Below are 15,863 nucleotides of genomic sequence, written 5' to 3' on the forward strand. Positions count from 1 at the left end.
ACTAGCAGCTGTCATTTGTTGCCAAATTTACGGGGACTGAAGATCTTTTTGTTTTTTCTTTTTTCTTGAAATATTAATTGAGTTTATTTGATGGATTTTCTTTTCTTCAAGCAGAATGCGTCTTTTTTTAGGACGAATTTCGTAAGATTTATGCTTTTTAAAAGTATACTAAGTGTATTTGATAAATTAACATAAAAGTAATTTTAGAATGAAGTAATAAAAGTTATATTCGATAAAATTATTTTCAACTTTTAAAATAATTTTAACAGATATAAATGTCATAAAAAGTGAAAATAAATTTAATTTTTTATTAGGTATTTTTATAAGTATTTCTAATTTTTAAAATGAAAAAGATAAATATATAATTTTTTATTACCAAATACAAAGGTACAACTTAGTGAGACTTTCATTTTTTTGAAAACAACTTACTAAAATTGGCCTTGAAAATTATTTTTTTTAGTTATAACTGTCAAATTTGATAAATCGAAATAAAAGTAATTTTCAATAGAAAAATTCTTCACATACAAGCATTTTTTTATACAAGTCTTTACAAGTCATTATATTAACGCGCTTGAACCGTTACTGCATGTTCTTCTTCTCTTTCTCTTCTTCTTTTTTCTTTCGTTATTTGCCTTCTCTTTCTCCTTCTTCAACCGTTACTGCACAATTTCACTGCACATTCTTCTTCTTCTTACTGCACGTTCTTCTTCTTCTTCTTTTTCTTTTTTTTTTTCATTTTTTGCCTTCTCTTTCTCCTTCTTCATTTACGTGCTTTTCTCTTTGTTTTCTTTCCTCGATTTTCATTGTTTTTTGACATCAAACTCTGAAATCGTTTTAGAAGAAGAAGAAGCAGCAGAAGATGAGGAGGAGAAAGAAAAAGAGTTCTGAATTATGCATAAAGTGTACTTCAACAAATTTTGGGTGTATTTCTTTAATCCTTTGGGTGTATTTCTGTAATCGTTTGGGTGTATTTCTGAAATTCCATTATCTTCAAAATGATTTCAAAGCTTGATTTCAGAAACCATGAAAATCGAAAAAAAAAAACGAAGCAAGAATACCAGTGATAAACGCAAGTAAAACAACTAATGAAAAGACGAAGAGAATAACGAAGAAATACATGGAGGAAGAGGAAGAAGAAGAAGAGAAAGAAGAGGAAGAGGAAGGAAGAAGAAGAAAAAGAAGAGTCGTTCATAATACATGGTGAGTGTAGCGCTTTGGAAACTGAATAACGCACTAAAAGGCACGTATATGTAGCAACTTGTAAGACTTGTAAGTCAAAAAGACTTGTATGTGTAGCATGCCTCTTTTCAATAAGAAAAACTTATAACAATTGTAAAAACAATTCTATAAAAAAAGAGAAATTTTTAGAATTTAAATTTGATCAACATGAATATTAAATTATCTTCAATAAATAAATTTTTTAAATTTATATGTGTAAATTTAAAATATATATATATACAAATTATATTGATTTATGTGTATAAAATTTTGATAAATATAAATATATTATATATTTTTTGTATATAATTTTTTTATAAATATAAATATAAATTATTGTTGATTAAATGTTAATAAAAAATAATAATATTTATTGGTTGTGTAGATTAGTTTGAACAAAATGTACCATTGAGAGCCAAAGTGAGTTGCTTTTGAAAGTTAGAAACATCACTCAAATAACTTTTGTTGATTGATTTTGTCATTTGTGCAAAGAGAGTTATTCACAACTTATCCTAATTTTATGTATCTTGAGAATATATATGAATATTGTTAATTAAAATATTGATATAAAAAATATAATATTTAAATTTTTAATAAAATTGTACTCATCTATTAAGATAAAAATTTAAATTTTTTTACCAAGAATAGATTTATATGTTAACTAAACCCATGTTATTACGAAGGGTATAAATTTAGGATGAATCTTAATAAATAGGTGCATAAATAATAATTTTTTTTTCTAAAATTATGAATAAGGCTCAAATCTAAAATCTATAGATGAAGATGAAAAAATTATACAATTTGAACTATAGCTCTTTGACGAATCCTTCTTTGTTTTTGCTCTTATATTTTGTTATTGTTTAATTTCATTTGGATGAGTTTATATATCCAGAGATTGAAACAAGAGAACATCAGTGGCAGTGTGAGAGAGAGAGAGAGAGAGATGGAAGCTGGAAAGGGAACCGTCAAAGCTGTGGCTCTCATCGTCGGAGATAACAACGTCAAGGGTTCTATTCACTTCCTTCACCAATCCAATGGTTTCTTCTTCTTCTTCTTCTTCTTCTTCCGTCTCTTTCTCTCAATTTCACTTCACTGTGTATATGGATGGATGGATGGTTGCAGGTACTACTCATGTTTCAGGAAGGATAACAGGACTCTCACCGGGGCTTCATGGCTTCCATATCCATGCTCTTGGTGACACTACCAATGGCTGCAATTCCACCGGTCCTCACTTCAATCCTCTTAACAAACACCATGGAGCTCCTGCAGATCATCACCGTCATGCCGGTGATTTGGGTAACATTCTTGCAGGCCCTGATGGTATCATTTTTTATCAATTCTTTTTATTTTCTCAATTCTTTCTATCATTTGATTTTTCTCCTAACAACACATTTTGTTCTTTTCTCATTCAGGGGTTGCTGAGATTTCTATCACAGATTCACAGGTAATTACACAACTAGACTTTGGTTATTGCTGTGTTTGTAGAATTCAAGTTTGACATCTTTTTTGTTATATAATTCACATTTCAATTTGACAAATGAACCTTTAATTGTACTTATCTCTTTCAACTTTAAATGTAGTTCAATTGGATCTAGAATGCTTTAGTTCTTCTTTCTGATTCCTTTCCGTTTTCGATGTAGATTCCGTTAAGTGGAGTGCATTCCATACTTGGCAGGGCGGTTGTTGTGCATGCTGATCCTGATGACCTTGGAAGGGGTAAGATAGGTCAAGTAGTTGAACATGTCAATGTGATTTACTCTTCTTTTACTCCATAACTGTTACTACTCTTTTGGATTATTTTTCCTTAATATTGAGATGTTGAAAGAGAGAATTATGATTTAGTCCTGCTTGATTCTGTTCTGTTGAAAGTGCACCTTCAAATTCTGTATCTGGGTGCTTGGTTGGATGTTATTTACTGCGAACAAGATCTGTTATTATGGGAAGTACAAAGGATTTTGTTAGCTTGCTTAATGCCGATAAGCATTATGCTTCATATTATTTACTCCAGCTCTTTCAATCTGATTGATATCTTGTATTTTTTGCACCATGTATGAGTCTTATGCTAAAGTGCCTTATTTGTTTGTTTAAAGGTTTATGTTTATTGCTTGCTTTATAGATGCATATAGTGTAAAACCTAACATTTTGGTTGCTTTGAATACTGTCTCTGAGACACTGGAGATAGAAATGCCTGTATGTTTCTTTGTCTTTGTCTTTGTATTCATATCTCAGACATAGTCCACGATAAAGTGTTACTATTTATCTATAAAATTGATACTGCTTGTACCTATTCACCATTTTTGAGTTTTTGAGCATTTGTTTATCATGAAACAGGTGGTCATGAACTCAGCAAAACTACTGGGAATGCAGGTGCAAGAGTAGGATGCGGTAATACTTCTGAACTTTGGATTGTCTGCTGTTTAGTATAGTGATTCCCCATTACTAAGCTATGAGCTATTCCAGGAGTGTGGGTGTGTGGTTTGTGGAACATTTTTTAGATTCCTAGGAATCAGAACATGAGAAATTTGAAAACAGTCTGCAAAACCACATGCTCATAGTTATTGAATGGCCACAGCATATGGATTTTTCTTGTCAAACATGTTTTGAGTAAGGATAAAAGAACCTTCCCTAGACACTTATCATGATAAGTTATTATATTTTGGGTAAATTACACTCATATATGCTGAAGTTAGACAATAGTACATCATCATCATAGCCATTAAATTATTCATGTAATTTATTCTTACCTTTTCTTTGGTTTAAATGCTTGAAAACTTAATTATTCATGTACACAATTACACATCATCATCATCATAGCCATTAAATTAGGTTTGCTCAGCATAATAGGCAAGGAAGAATGTCACATATCCTACAGTTCAGTTCACGTAAAATTGATAGTTAAGAGCCGTTGAATGATTTGACTAAATTTTCATCTAATAGCTATCAGTTATCAACTTCACATGAAATTGATTGCACCTGAATTTCCACCTTCGAATATTAGTTCATGAAAATGGGTCGTTTGGAATTTTATACGTTGAAGACTGACAATTGTTAATTGTGTATCAGGTATCATTGGGCTTCAGTCATCTGTTTAGGATGGTTTGCTGCAGATACTTGATATATTCGCAGATCTATGGTTTCAATATAAGATTAGAAGCATGATGTAACTACTTTTATAGCAACTATAGTGACATGTTAAAGGTTTCATATCAACTCCATGACAATCTTGGTTCACAATATATAAGGTGGAGTTATCTTGATCTTGAGATTGATTTGGCAAGAACGGTCTTCAACATCATCCGGGATAGTGCATCCGCACATTACAAAATAAGAAACAAACAATCCCAATTCTTGAATCAAATGCGCCAACACATTCTGTTGCACTCTGTTAAAATTTCGTTGTTAACAGCATCGCTTGCATAAAATGTAATATTCATATTAAGCGTTAAGAGTTAATCAATCTATCATCTGAATGAAAATGCTTCTCCTTCAAAAAGGATAGGATAAGAGAGATAAAAATTATTTACAACTAAACACTGGGTGGACATGAACATGTTGACTGCAAAGCTGAGTGAACTAAATATAATGAAACTACGTAAATCAGTAACAATGTTAACTGTCTCACAATGTTGACAAAGAATGTGTACGGCTAGCCTCTCAACCAAGTGTTCCTGTAAGATGAATTGTCCTTTAGGGAGGCATCATGGGGCTTGTACTCCATAATATAGCCATGAGGAAGCTTTAAATGGCGCTTAATGGAATCTCTGAGAGCCATTACAGCCTGGAAAGCGAAGCAAGATATAATTAGAGACAAGCATGAATATGCATTTACACACATGTCCAGAATCCATAATAATGCCAACCTGATTGTCAGAAGCGTTGCGATTCCAGACGCTAAGTATATCTTCATTAAAACGAATGCTAAGTACTGCACCACATATCTGATCTCCATAATCCAATTGGTCACCTACTAAGGCAAGAACCTGCACTCAACCATGTAATGCTATTACTACTTTCACCATTTCCGAGTCCAATAATAAAAGATAGAAATATAACAGTAATTGACAGCATGGATAACGAGCTATTTTGTTGCCATCATAGATTTATTCTGAAGGGGAAGGAATATGTATTTGGTTGGGGACAAAAGCATAGGAAAGACTTTAATCAACAAAATCAGGTCGATATAATTAGAAAAGTCATTAAATTGTCACCATATGCAAAATTGTCAGGCAAAAATAAAACCAATAGAAATTGCAAACAGAAGAAAATTGGCTAATCCATTTGCATTTTTTTCCAAAATGATGAAACTAGTTCCGTCAAAAATCATATGCAAGGAAACTGATGAATAGGATTACTTTTTCAATTAGTCACTAGCAAATATTTCCTCTTTAATTTATCCGAAGCAAACTAATTTTCTTTAATAGGATTCCTCACTAATTAATTACATCATAAAGAGGAACTCGAGGTGTTGCAACTACAAATACAAATTCAAATTCAACTGTAGTCAAGGAATTTATTCTAGGACGAGTTCTATATGGTGTTCAAAATTCATAGTTTGCTTTTGAAACAATTTTATTTTCAAATTGCACAGATTCAACAACAACAATAGCAATGACCAAGTCTTCCACTTGGGGGGTAGCTACTAGCTAGCTACATGGATTGATCGACACTTTTGTGTTCTATTGCAAAGCGTGTCTATAGTCAAATTATTAAGTTATAAATATTTACTAATGAATGTATAGCGGTTACTAACGCGGGGTGTAGTAAGTGAACAAACTGGAAATTAGACGGAAAATACCCACAACCCACTCTAAAATCCATTAGGCAGGGAAATTTGGGGATTTGGCGCTCCACATGTGATCTTTGTGAGATTTGCCACAATAGGCCAAGATTCTGGCAGCGATCTTGCCAGGGATGGCTAAGACCAAAAACAAAGATCGCATATGATCTCATCCCAGGTTGTCACTGGGATGGGATGGGAACCACACTGGGATCGCTGAGATTAACTACGATGTTTAAAGATTCATTTTTGTCTTCAGTTTCAGTAATTTAAATCAAGGCAGAAACATATACAGCTCATATGCCACTCAATTATTAATTATTCTTCAATTGTAAGGGTATATTCAGATAGCAACAAGACTTAGCCTACATGTATCAATACATACATAACATTACAATCCCTAAAAATAAGTAAAATATTTTTTTTTTTAAAAGTAGTTTTCCGCTTTTCTGTAGTACAGATTTAAATAATCACTGGAAAACTTCTTTTGAAGCTTTAATATTACTAGTACAGAAATTGTTAGCAGACATTTATCAGGGAATAAAAAAGAAAGAAGACTCAGAGAAAATATTTGACTCACCAGGTCCTCCCAAAAACGACCCGAAACAGCTTTTTTGAACCGTATAATCCATTTACCACCATTGCAGTTAGCAGAGTCCTATTTTCAAAAAGGAGAAAAAAAAAACTTATAATGTGTTATTTGAAGTTTATATATATAAAGCAGAACACAAGAGAATGCAACTTCAGCTAAGTCTTTAAGTACCTACCTCCCATAGGGGTCGGATTCCTTCCTTAAAAAGATGCAAATCTGTTGGACTAGGCAAAGAAGAAGGTCGAGCAAGATGGCAATAGCAAACCCAAAATCCTTCAACCTATTTATATAAACAAACAATTGTCAAATAAAGAATACATGACAATGGATTTACATTCATCAACAAACCTCAGCATAGTATTCTACTTACAGTACTGAAATCAACAATCTTCTTAATGTTATCCTCATATGATGTTTGATTTCGAACTCCTGGTGTTCGCCGTGTGTACCAAAATACAAATTTGTGCTGCTCAAGGAAATAACCCAACAGAAATCAACTGAAATGTCAACCTCCACCAAGAGCTTCTATGGAAGCGAAAATGGAGATATGTCAAGCTGATAAGAGCTTAATCTAATTAGAACGAAAACAAGCCAGAAGAACCCCTTCTTTAGGAACGAAAACAGAGAAGAAAAATGAAACTAGCATTTAATTTTCAAAGAACTGTACCATGCTATTTCGCAAGTAATCGTTCGAAAATACAGAAAGTACAAAGATTGTATTCAAAGTTGAGATTCACCTAAAACAAGATATTTAAACTAATAAATAGGGGAGAAAAATCCTTCTTTTTCTCTGAAAGAAGATGGAGAGATGAACCTTTAGAGGGTGAAGACCAGCTTTAAGATCACGAGCATGGCGCTCCTCGACTTCGGAAGAAGAATCTAGGGTTCGCTGAGCAGTGTCAGAGTTAGTGTTGTTGTTGTTGCTCTCCAATTCCTTCTTCTCCGCTGTGAAATCCATTATCGGCTGCTAAAACCCTAATCCCCTTTTCCCCTTATTGTGTTGTGTGTTTAATCTTCGTGTCTTCATGTTGGCGTCTTCAAATCATTATTCTATCGTTTCATTTTTTATTTTTTATTAATTTAGAGGGCGTTTGGAAATTGAAATGCGAATACCACCTGTGGGACTAAATTTTATCACCTATGTTACAAATATATTAAAATCAGTTATAAAATTTATTTATTAATATAAAATACATATTAAAATATAAATATATATTAAAAATAAATTAAATTATATATATTTATAAATAAATATATTAGTTTTGATTTTTAAATTTTTAGTTACACTATTATAATTTTTCATATTGAATTTTAGATATTATAGTAATTTTCAATCTTCTTTTAACATTAACTTAGTAAATGGAATAATGAGTTAGTACTTTTTAACTATGTAGAATAATGGTGATATCTAATCAAAGTTAAAATGTCAAATAAAAGTATGTACAACTATTGAGGTACCTTCCCATCTCTTGAATGAAAATTAGGTGCGTGAAAAACTCGGATGAATTTCTGAACGTGAACAAGAGTTTTAGCTGTATTTGAAATGGTAGTGAATTTTTACTGTCAATTTTTTCTCAAGATTCTGAACTTTATATTTGAGTTCTTGCATGATTTGAGAGTTGTCGCTGTCCATACTACTAAATAAACGCTTTTTCAAAGATTAAGTATGAGAGTCGCCTTGATGAGAGGGAGTTTCTCAGCGTTTTTGAAAAATTTTTGAGCTCACTCTACTCTTAAGGCAACCCTTTGGACGCCCAATAGCACCTCCTTCCTCTCGTACCTTCTTGGGACGATGGATAAGCTCCATGTTCCGCTCGCGTTAGGTCCGCACAGACGGCGCTAATGTTCGGTTGCTCGTTGAGACCGATGGTCGGTTGTATGGCTAGGTGTGAGCAACGGTGAGATGTTGAGAATCAGGACCTAGATGCGAGCTTGGCGAGAGGGAATGGGGCCACGATCATCGGTAAGTCGGCGATAAGAGCCACTTGTAATGACACTCCGATGCTAAAATTAGTGTCTGTATGATGAGGCGGCTAATTAGGATAAAAGAATGATATACCTTAGGAGATGGGTAGGTCTCTCCTTTTTTATATTTTATACTAGTGTGGATCTTTTCGCTCTAGCCATTCACTTGAAAATTTCTACCAGCTGTCTAGTTCTTTTCCAGGAGGTGGTGTGACCTGTGGGTCACTTTAGCTTGTACGAAAAAAAAACTGTCAGATCTAGCGGTGTTCATAGATTGGATCTAATCCGTATATTCGCAGTGTTTATTCGAATCCGATCCAAAAATTGCGGATATAGATCCAATCCGCAAGGCTGTCGGATTGGATTGAATCTGATCCGCACACTCATATGATCGGATTGTGGATTTTGTGTAGATATCCGTATATTCGCAAAAATAAAAAAATAAATAAGCAAATATTCTTTTTATGTTTTATTTCAACTAATAATTATTATATATGTTATATTATTTTAATTTATTATTTAAAAAAAGTATGCTTAACATTATTTTAAGAGTAAACATATTTACAAGAATAAAAAAAATAAATTTTATTAATATTTTTTTAATAAAAATAAGCTTTTAAAAGCGTTTTTGTGTCTTGTGGATATATCCGATATCCGAGATCGGATCAGATCCAAATTTAAAAATTACAAATATCGAATCTGATCTAATTCGATAATTTTAATATAGATCGAATCAAAATTTTGGTCATATCTAATCTAATCCGATTCACATTCACTCCTAACATATCGATAATTTATCGAATGGATTTTTGACCCTTATTAGGCTGGGCTAAAAGAGATATATTATTGTCTTGCCTTGGTTGTATGTCTGCGACTAAAACTTAAAAGTGAGGTCATAATGTCAGTCATACATTAGTATAGCTCGCTTGTGTGTTCGGTGGTGGTTTCAAAGGTTACGTACAATATTAGAAATTACAAACACCTATTTTTGGTGTAAAATAGTGTGCAATTATAATTAGTTAATTACACACATGAATTTTGAAAATTAATTAGATAAATGTTGTTAACAACAATTGTTTTAGAGAAAGTAAATGAGAAATTTTATTTAAAAAAAATCACAATTTCATGATTCATATAAAAAATATTTTTATATTTTTTTACAAAGTAAAAAAAAAACTTATTTTAACAATATAAATAGATAATTCAAAACAAAAAAAAAATCCAATAAGAAGCGTATGGTAGAGGATTTTCTCCTTATTGGGGCATGTGGACCATTCCTAAATTTGTCATCTTCAAGAATGGACAATAACTCTAACTCAAAGTCTCAAACCAACTCATCATTTCATTTTATTTGCTTTCCTTATTATACCTTTTGAGTTCACTCTTCTCCCACATGCTACAAGACACCATTCCTCAACTATCAAATTCTAGAGAGAGATCATGGATATTGAAGAGTGGGAGTACCTTCCAGATAATGGGTACCTTGACTTCAATGATGAGGGTGGCAAGCAAATCTTCCTTGGCAAGAGAAACTTAGAGCCAAAAAGTGCTTTTGACATGGATTACTTTTGTTCATCTCCACCAAGAAGCCCAAGGACCATGATGCATAACAATCACAATCACAATCAACTTGTTCCTCTTCCAATTCTTTTACAACCCAGAATTGGAAACTCCTCATCAGATAACAACGTTGTTTCCCCTAACACAGTTGATCATGACACTGTCTCACAGGTTTTCTTCAAGACCAAGGAAAACGAATTCGCCGACATGAAATTGGACACAGGTATATAAATACACCTATTATTTCACGCATTTTCAATTTATATTTTATATTTTGACAAATATTCTATATAAATAACTGATTTGATAACTGAATTTTTGCATATACATTTTTTTTTATGTATTTTATACAGATAACTGATTCTTAGCATTAGAAAATGTTCTAGAATGTTCTACATACATATAATACCTTGGCTAGAACATTGTTTGATTCATTATTGGTGTTCCTAACATGCATACAGGTAGCTTAAAATTTGAGGAGAAAGGTGAGATGATTACGTCTCCAAGAATGATAACTTCGCCTAGAATGAAGATTGAGAAGAAAGAAGTTCTTGGGATGGAGTGCGATGAGGAGGATGAAGAGGAAGAGGATCGAAGTTGGGAAGAAGAGAATGAGGGTGGATTCAACATATGGAAGTGGAGCTTGAGTGGGGTTGGAGCTATCTGTTCTTTTGGTGTTGCTGCAGCCACCATCTGTTTTCTCTTCTTTGGAAGTCACCAAAAGAGGAACAAGATCCTGCACGACAACACCATTCGCTTCCAGATCTATGCCGATGACAAGGTCAGTTAAGAATTGTTAGATGATAATTTAATCAAATTTGTTAAATTATTTAACGAACTCTCAATTATTAATTTCACATGAAATTTACTGCACTTGAGTTTTCGTCGTCTAAACATATTTTGTAAAAGGGAAAATATGCGGAGCCAATGGAATGCTTGTATAATGTGTACAATAGAGATTTGTAGAGTATTAGAGATATAACCATTATTGTTATTTTTTTCCATCGGTTGAAGCTTTTGGGATGAGTGGTATCATGACATGGTATTAGAGTGTTAAATCCAAAAGATTAAGAGGTCAATCTTTAGTGAACTCGAAAATCAATTTAATCTTTTGAAAAGATGTTTATTATTCCTAATACTCGGATGGTTATTTTAGTTAGTATAAGGATATTCATAAATAGTTATATTTTTATAGCTTTTTAAATTTGAAATCTATACCTTCATGATGCTCGTAGTTTGTGGAACAAAGTGACAAATATGTGAACAAAATTCTTCTTAAAAGAATAGGAATTTATTTGTAGAATATTCATAAACATGATTTAAAAGATAAAAATATTATTTATATATATAGTTTTTATAAAATATTTACTTTTCGAACAAATTTATATTTCAAACTAAGTCTCTCTTTGAAATATTGAACAATTTTTTTTACTTTGGTAGATGATTTTTTTTTCCAATAGATCTTTTGAGATAAATGTGTTACATCACGGATCTTGCTAATTTTTATATTATGTATCCCTGTCACAATAAAAAATTAAATTTTAGAAAAAAAATAAATGGTGTTGTAAACTAATTGCAAAAGATGTAATCAAAACCTACATTAACCAATTGTCATTGTCATTGTCAAAATATTTAATTAACTTCTTACTATTTTAAGTGTCATATAAACATCAATATCTAATTAGATAACCGTATAATAATGTACAACAATTAAATTTGTGATACTACTTAAAAGAGAAAATATTCAGTTTGGTCTTTAAAGTTATATTCAATTTCAATTTAGTCTTTAAAGTTTTAATTGTTTTAATTTAGTTCTTAAATTTTTTAATTGATTCTGTGACAAAAATTACTGCTGTGATTAAAATTTAAAAAATTTAGATATTAATTTAAAACAATTGAAATTTTAAGGACTAAATTAAAATTCGAGTGTAACTTCAGATATTTTTTCCTACTTGAAATGATGAAAATTTTAATAAATGCATGGTTATGAAATTATTGGATAATTGGACTGACCCATGAATATAATTTGGATATGATTGCAGAACATTAAAAAAGTGGTACAGCATGCAACAAAATTTAATGAAGCAGTTTCTGTAGTGGCAGGTGTTCCTATAAGCAGAGCTCACATCACCATTGGAGGTTACTATGATGGACTTTGAACCAATGATTATGTGATTATTTCTTGAACAAATTATTGGAATTTATACATGGCTGGCTGTTTAAGCAAAAATATACTTGTGTAAATAACATGATGCAGGGATACTTCTGTTTTCCTTGTAGAATACACTAAATTAGCTAGGGGAACAAAAAAAAATTAGAGTGAACATTATTTAGATTTGTCTCTATTAATTTTTGTTTTGGTTATATTAGTACAAAGGAAAAGATTAAAGAGTTCAATCTTTCTATGAAATTAGTCATTAAAAAAGAGCTACAATTATAAAACTTCAAAAAACAAAATCTATAAACACTATGCATGATTGTGTTTGAATACTATATTTTTATATTAAAATATAAAATTGTGGGACAGAAATTTTTGTAATTGTAGAAATAGCCATAGATATACACATTTTTTATTTTTATATTTTGCATTTTTTATTTCTTTATTTTTACTTTGTAGTCGAATCAACACTAACCAATTCTTTGCTTTTTAGTTTTTATACTAAAAATATTCGCGAACTAATTTTTTCCTATCTAAATAAATACAATCTAAGACAAAATGAGAACTAAATACCTAATTGCAATCCTTTTAAAACTTATCACTAAATTACTACTTTTTTTTAGTGAAACTAGATATTTTTAAATATTATTTTTTATTCGGTTTTTTAAAAAATAAAGAAAAAAGAAATAATTTTTTAAACAACTGATATCATAAAAGTGAATATTTAAATTAATTAAATATTAATAAATTCTTAAAAATTTTGCTAAATTTTAAAGGCCAAGTAGTATTTTTTTTCATACTATTTATCAATATGTCGTCATTTTTTCTTTGATAATGGTAGCAATTTTTCTCTTTAGTGCTTATAGGGCCTAAATGGAATAATAGCGAATAAATTATAGTTCAAATAGTATAGTTTCCTATCCTTACCCAAAGATCTCGAGTTCAAGTCTCACTTCTAACTTAAAAAAAAAAAAAAAAAAAAAAAAAAAAAAAAAAAAAAAAAAAAAAAAAAAAAAAAAAAAAAAAGTTTTGAATGAAACAACTCCTTCACCACATTATAAAAAATCCTCAAGGAAAAAGTATCTTCAACATGAAAAAAGGTTGTGACTTTATGTTATTCTAAACTTGACCCTTCATATAAAATTTAACAATACATATTATTTTGTTCTTGGATTTAGCATACCAAAATAGCCAAGGTTGAGGTTACTATCAAATAGTTTCTTCTCCTCTCTTCTCACGTCTCCATGACAAAAAAACATGGAGATATTTATTATGATATGCATGAAGTCACCAAGCTGTGAATAAGAAAGAAAAGGAGTGATTGAACGAAAATATGGTTGCAAACAAAATGAGATTTATTAAGAGATGGCCCACTTGGGAGAACTACTCTCTCAATTTGCATCCATGGACGATTTCTAATGGCACACGTTGTTCAGTTGCATTGTCAATATAAGTGACTGGTTGGTAGGTGTTAGTTGGAATTACACAAATTTGTTCAATGTATTTTGGAAGAAACTACAAAATTGCATAACCTTTTTGGAAACATGTTAAGGATACTTGTCAAGGATTCGGATAATATTTTATTTTATTTTATTTTGTTAAGAAAATAGAATTGAAGGATTCCAATAATTTAAGATTCGAAACTTGAGAATCAGGAAAAGGGTGAGTGACATTGGACAAAAGAGAATCTCAGTTATATATGGCTGTCCTTAGAAAATTTGTGCTTTTATTTTTTTATTTTACAAAATTTTATGAAAATGAAAAGAAACAATAAAATATGGTTATGATTTTTGAAACATTATATTCTTCGGAAAATGAATAATTTTTTTTTCCTTTAGTATCTTTTCTTACATTTGACTCTAGATATGATGACCGTAAAATTTGAATACATGATTCTATTAAGAATTAAAGTTATGTTACATTATTATAAAGGTTTTCACAAGTGCTAGGTGTAATTTAGCACCATATATTTTTGGTTTAATTATTCTATTGGTCTTTATAATTTTATAAAATTTTTAATTAGATTCTTATATTTTTTTAATTAAGTTTTTATATTAATTTTTTTTAATTAAGTTCCTCTTAGTAGTAATTGGCTTAATTTTATAGAGACCTAACTAAAAAAAAAAAATTAATATAAGAACCAAGAGTAATTATAAGAACCAAGAGTAATTAAACCTACATTTTTTCATCCTATTTAAATTTTATGTAATTAAACCTACATTTTTTCATCCTATTTAAATTTTATAAAATATAATATCATACTTTAGAAAAAAATGATCCATTTCCGTTTATTGTTGAAAGTGTTGAGTAGTAATTTTCCTTTTGCTCTTGCATTTGATGGCATTTTTCATTGATTTAAATATTAAAAAATATTATTTTTTAAAAATAATCATACAAAAATCTTCTAATAATACACGTGAGTTATTTTTTTTCTTTGGTTACAATACGTGTTATTATTATTATTATTATTATTATTGGTTTTTTTAAAATGGATTGGACAATTTTCCATCCTAGATACAACACATATTTACACACTTTTCATATATTTACTAACTTTTTTTTCGATTGCAGTTAGTAAAAATTGAACCCGAGACCTTTGAGATGAAAAGGGAACGGAATGCCATGTGAACTAAGACTCGTTGGCTTATTATTGGTGTTAACGCACGTGAATACTACACACAAAATTGGGCTTACAGAGATCTGACACCTATTTTGTATAAGGTGCCTGCAAATGGGCTGCCATTTTATTTTTGGCCCAATACAAAATGGAAATTGGAGAGTTTACTCAGAGGCCCAACTCATTCGAAAAGAAAAAAGACGGCAATGGTGGTCAGATTAGACTGGAGGGTTTAAATAAAAAAAGACTGGACGGAAGCCTTTTTTGGAATGGAATTTGATTAAAAAATAGTAACAGCAATTAACTTTACATAAAGTTAATCACCGATAGCTGTTAGATAAAAATTTAATCAAATTATTTAAATCATTTAATAACTCTCAATTATTAACTTCACATAAAATTGACCGCACCTAAATTTTTACCTTAAAAAATTATCAGAAGCTTTTGGTTCTTGTGATTGTTGGATCAACCATATCATCCAGTGCATGACTTCAGTAGTGACATGCATATCATTTTTCACCTTATTTGTTTATCCTTGATGCTAAAGGCTAAAGCTCTTTCCAATTTGTTTTGGAAAACTCAAGCATCTCCTATGGATGAATGAAGTTAGAAGGATTTGATTGTGGTGGAGGAATAATGATAAATAAAGAGGATTACTGGATAAGCTTAGAGAAACTCACAATAAGCGAAGAGTGGATGGATCATGGATGGGTTTATTTTAATTATTTTTCAATTGAATAAGGCTGTGCATATAAGCAATTTTTGGTGGAATGTATAGTACCTCTAATTATTAGATAAACAACGTTACATTATCGTAAATATTATTATTTTAGATCAATATTTAATCAGTAATAATTTTATATTTATATTTACTAAAATTTATATTTATATTTTTTAGAATATATATATATATATAAATTAATAAAATTTATTTATTAAAAATAATTTAATGTTTGTATTTGACTAAAATTACTAA

General features: G+C 30.4%; 3 protein-coding genes across 4 annotated transcripts; 2 read left to right on the top strand and 1 right to left on the bottom strand.

Annotated features, from left to right (window-relative positions):
- Positions 1-1,948: 1,948 nt before the first annotated feature.
- LOC107471880 (superoxide dismutase [Cu-Zn] 2) lies at positions 1,949-4,481 on the top strand. 2 transcript variants are annotated; one of them, XM_016091400.3, is made up of 6 exons: positions 1,949-2,255; positions 2,341-2,538; positions 2,631-2,662; positions 2,859-2,934; positions 3,550-3,603; positions 4,282-4,481. In XM_016091400.3, exons 1-6 carry the CDS (start codon positions 2,093-2,095, stop codon positions 4,308-4,310), a joined length of 552 nt encoding a protein of 183 aa, XP_015946886.3. In that variant the 5' UTR covers positions 1,949-2,092; the 3' UTR covers positions 4,311-4,481. The 2 variants fall into 2 exon arrangements, with proteins under 2 accessions (XP_015946886.3, XP_015946887.3); XM_016091401.3 differs by having other exon boundaries at positions 2,085-2,255; positions 2,341-2,514.
- A 149-nt stretch (positions 4,482-4,630) lies between these two features.
- On the bottom strand, positions 4,631-7,652 carry LOC107471879 (eukaryotic translation initiation factor NCBP). Its single transcript, XM_016091399.3, has 6 exons — positions 7,402-7,652; positions 6,958-7,053; positions 6,763-6,867; positions 6,576-6,653; positions 5,079-5,198; positions 4,631-4,996 (listed from the first exon to the last, which is right to left on the bottom strand). Exons 1-6 carry the CDS (start codon positions 7,543-7,545, stop codon positions 4,865-4,867), a joined length of 675 nt encoding a protein of 224 aa, XP_015946885.1. The 5' UTR covers positions 7,546-7,652; the 3' UTR covers positions 4,631-4,864.
- Positions 7,653-9,878: 2,226 nt separating this feature from the next.
- LOC107471878 (uncharacterized) lies at positions 9,879-12,516 on the top strand. The gene is made up of 3 exons (XM_016091397.3): positions 9,879-10,335; positions 10,574-10,893; positions 12,155-12,516. Exons 1-3 carry the CDS (start codon positions 9,993-9,995, stop codon positions 12,269-12,271), a joined length of 780 nt encoding a protein of 259 aa, XP_015946883.1. The 5' UTR covers positions 9,879-9,992; the 3' UTR covers positions 12,272-12,516.
- The last annotated feature ends 3,347 nt before the right edge of the window (positions 12,517-15,863 follow it).

The sequence above is a fragment of the Arachis duranensis genome, chromosome 10 (assembly GCF_000817695.3).
Source record: "Arachis duranensis cultivar V14167 chromosome 10, aradu.V14167.gnm2.J7QH, whole genome shotgun sequence".
NCBI lineage: Eukaryota > Viridiplantae > Streptophyta > Magnoliopsida > Fabales > Fabaceae > Arachis > Arachis duranensis.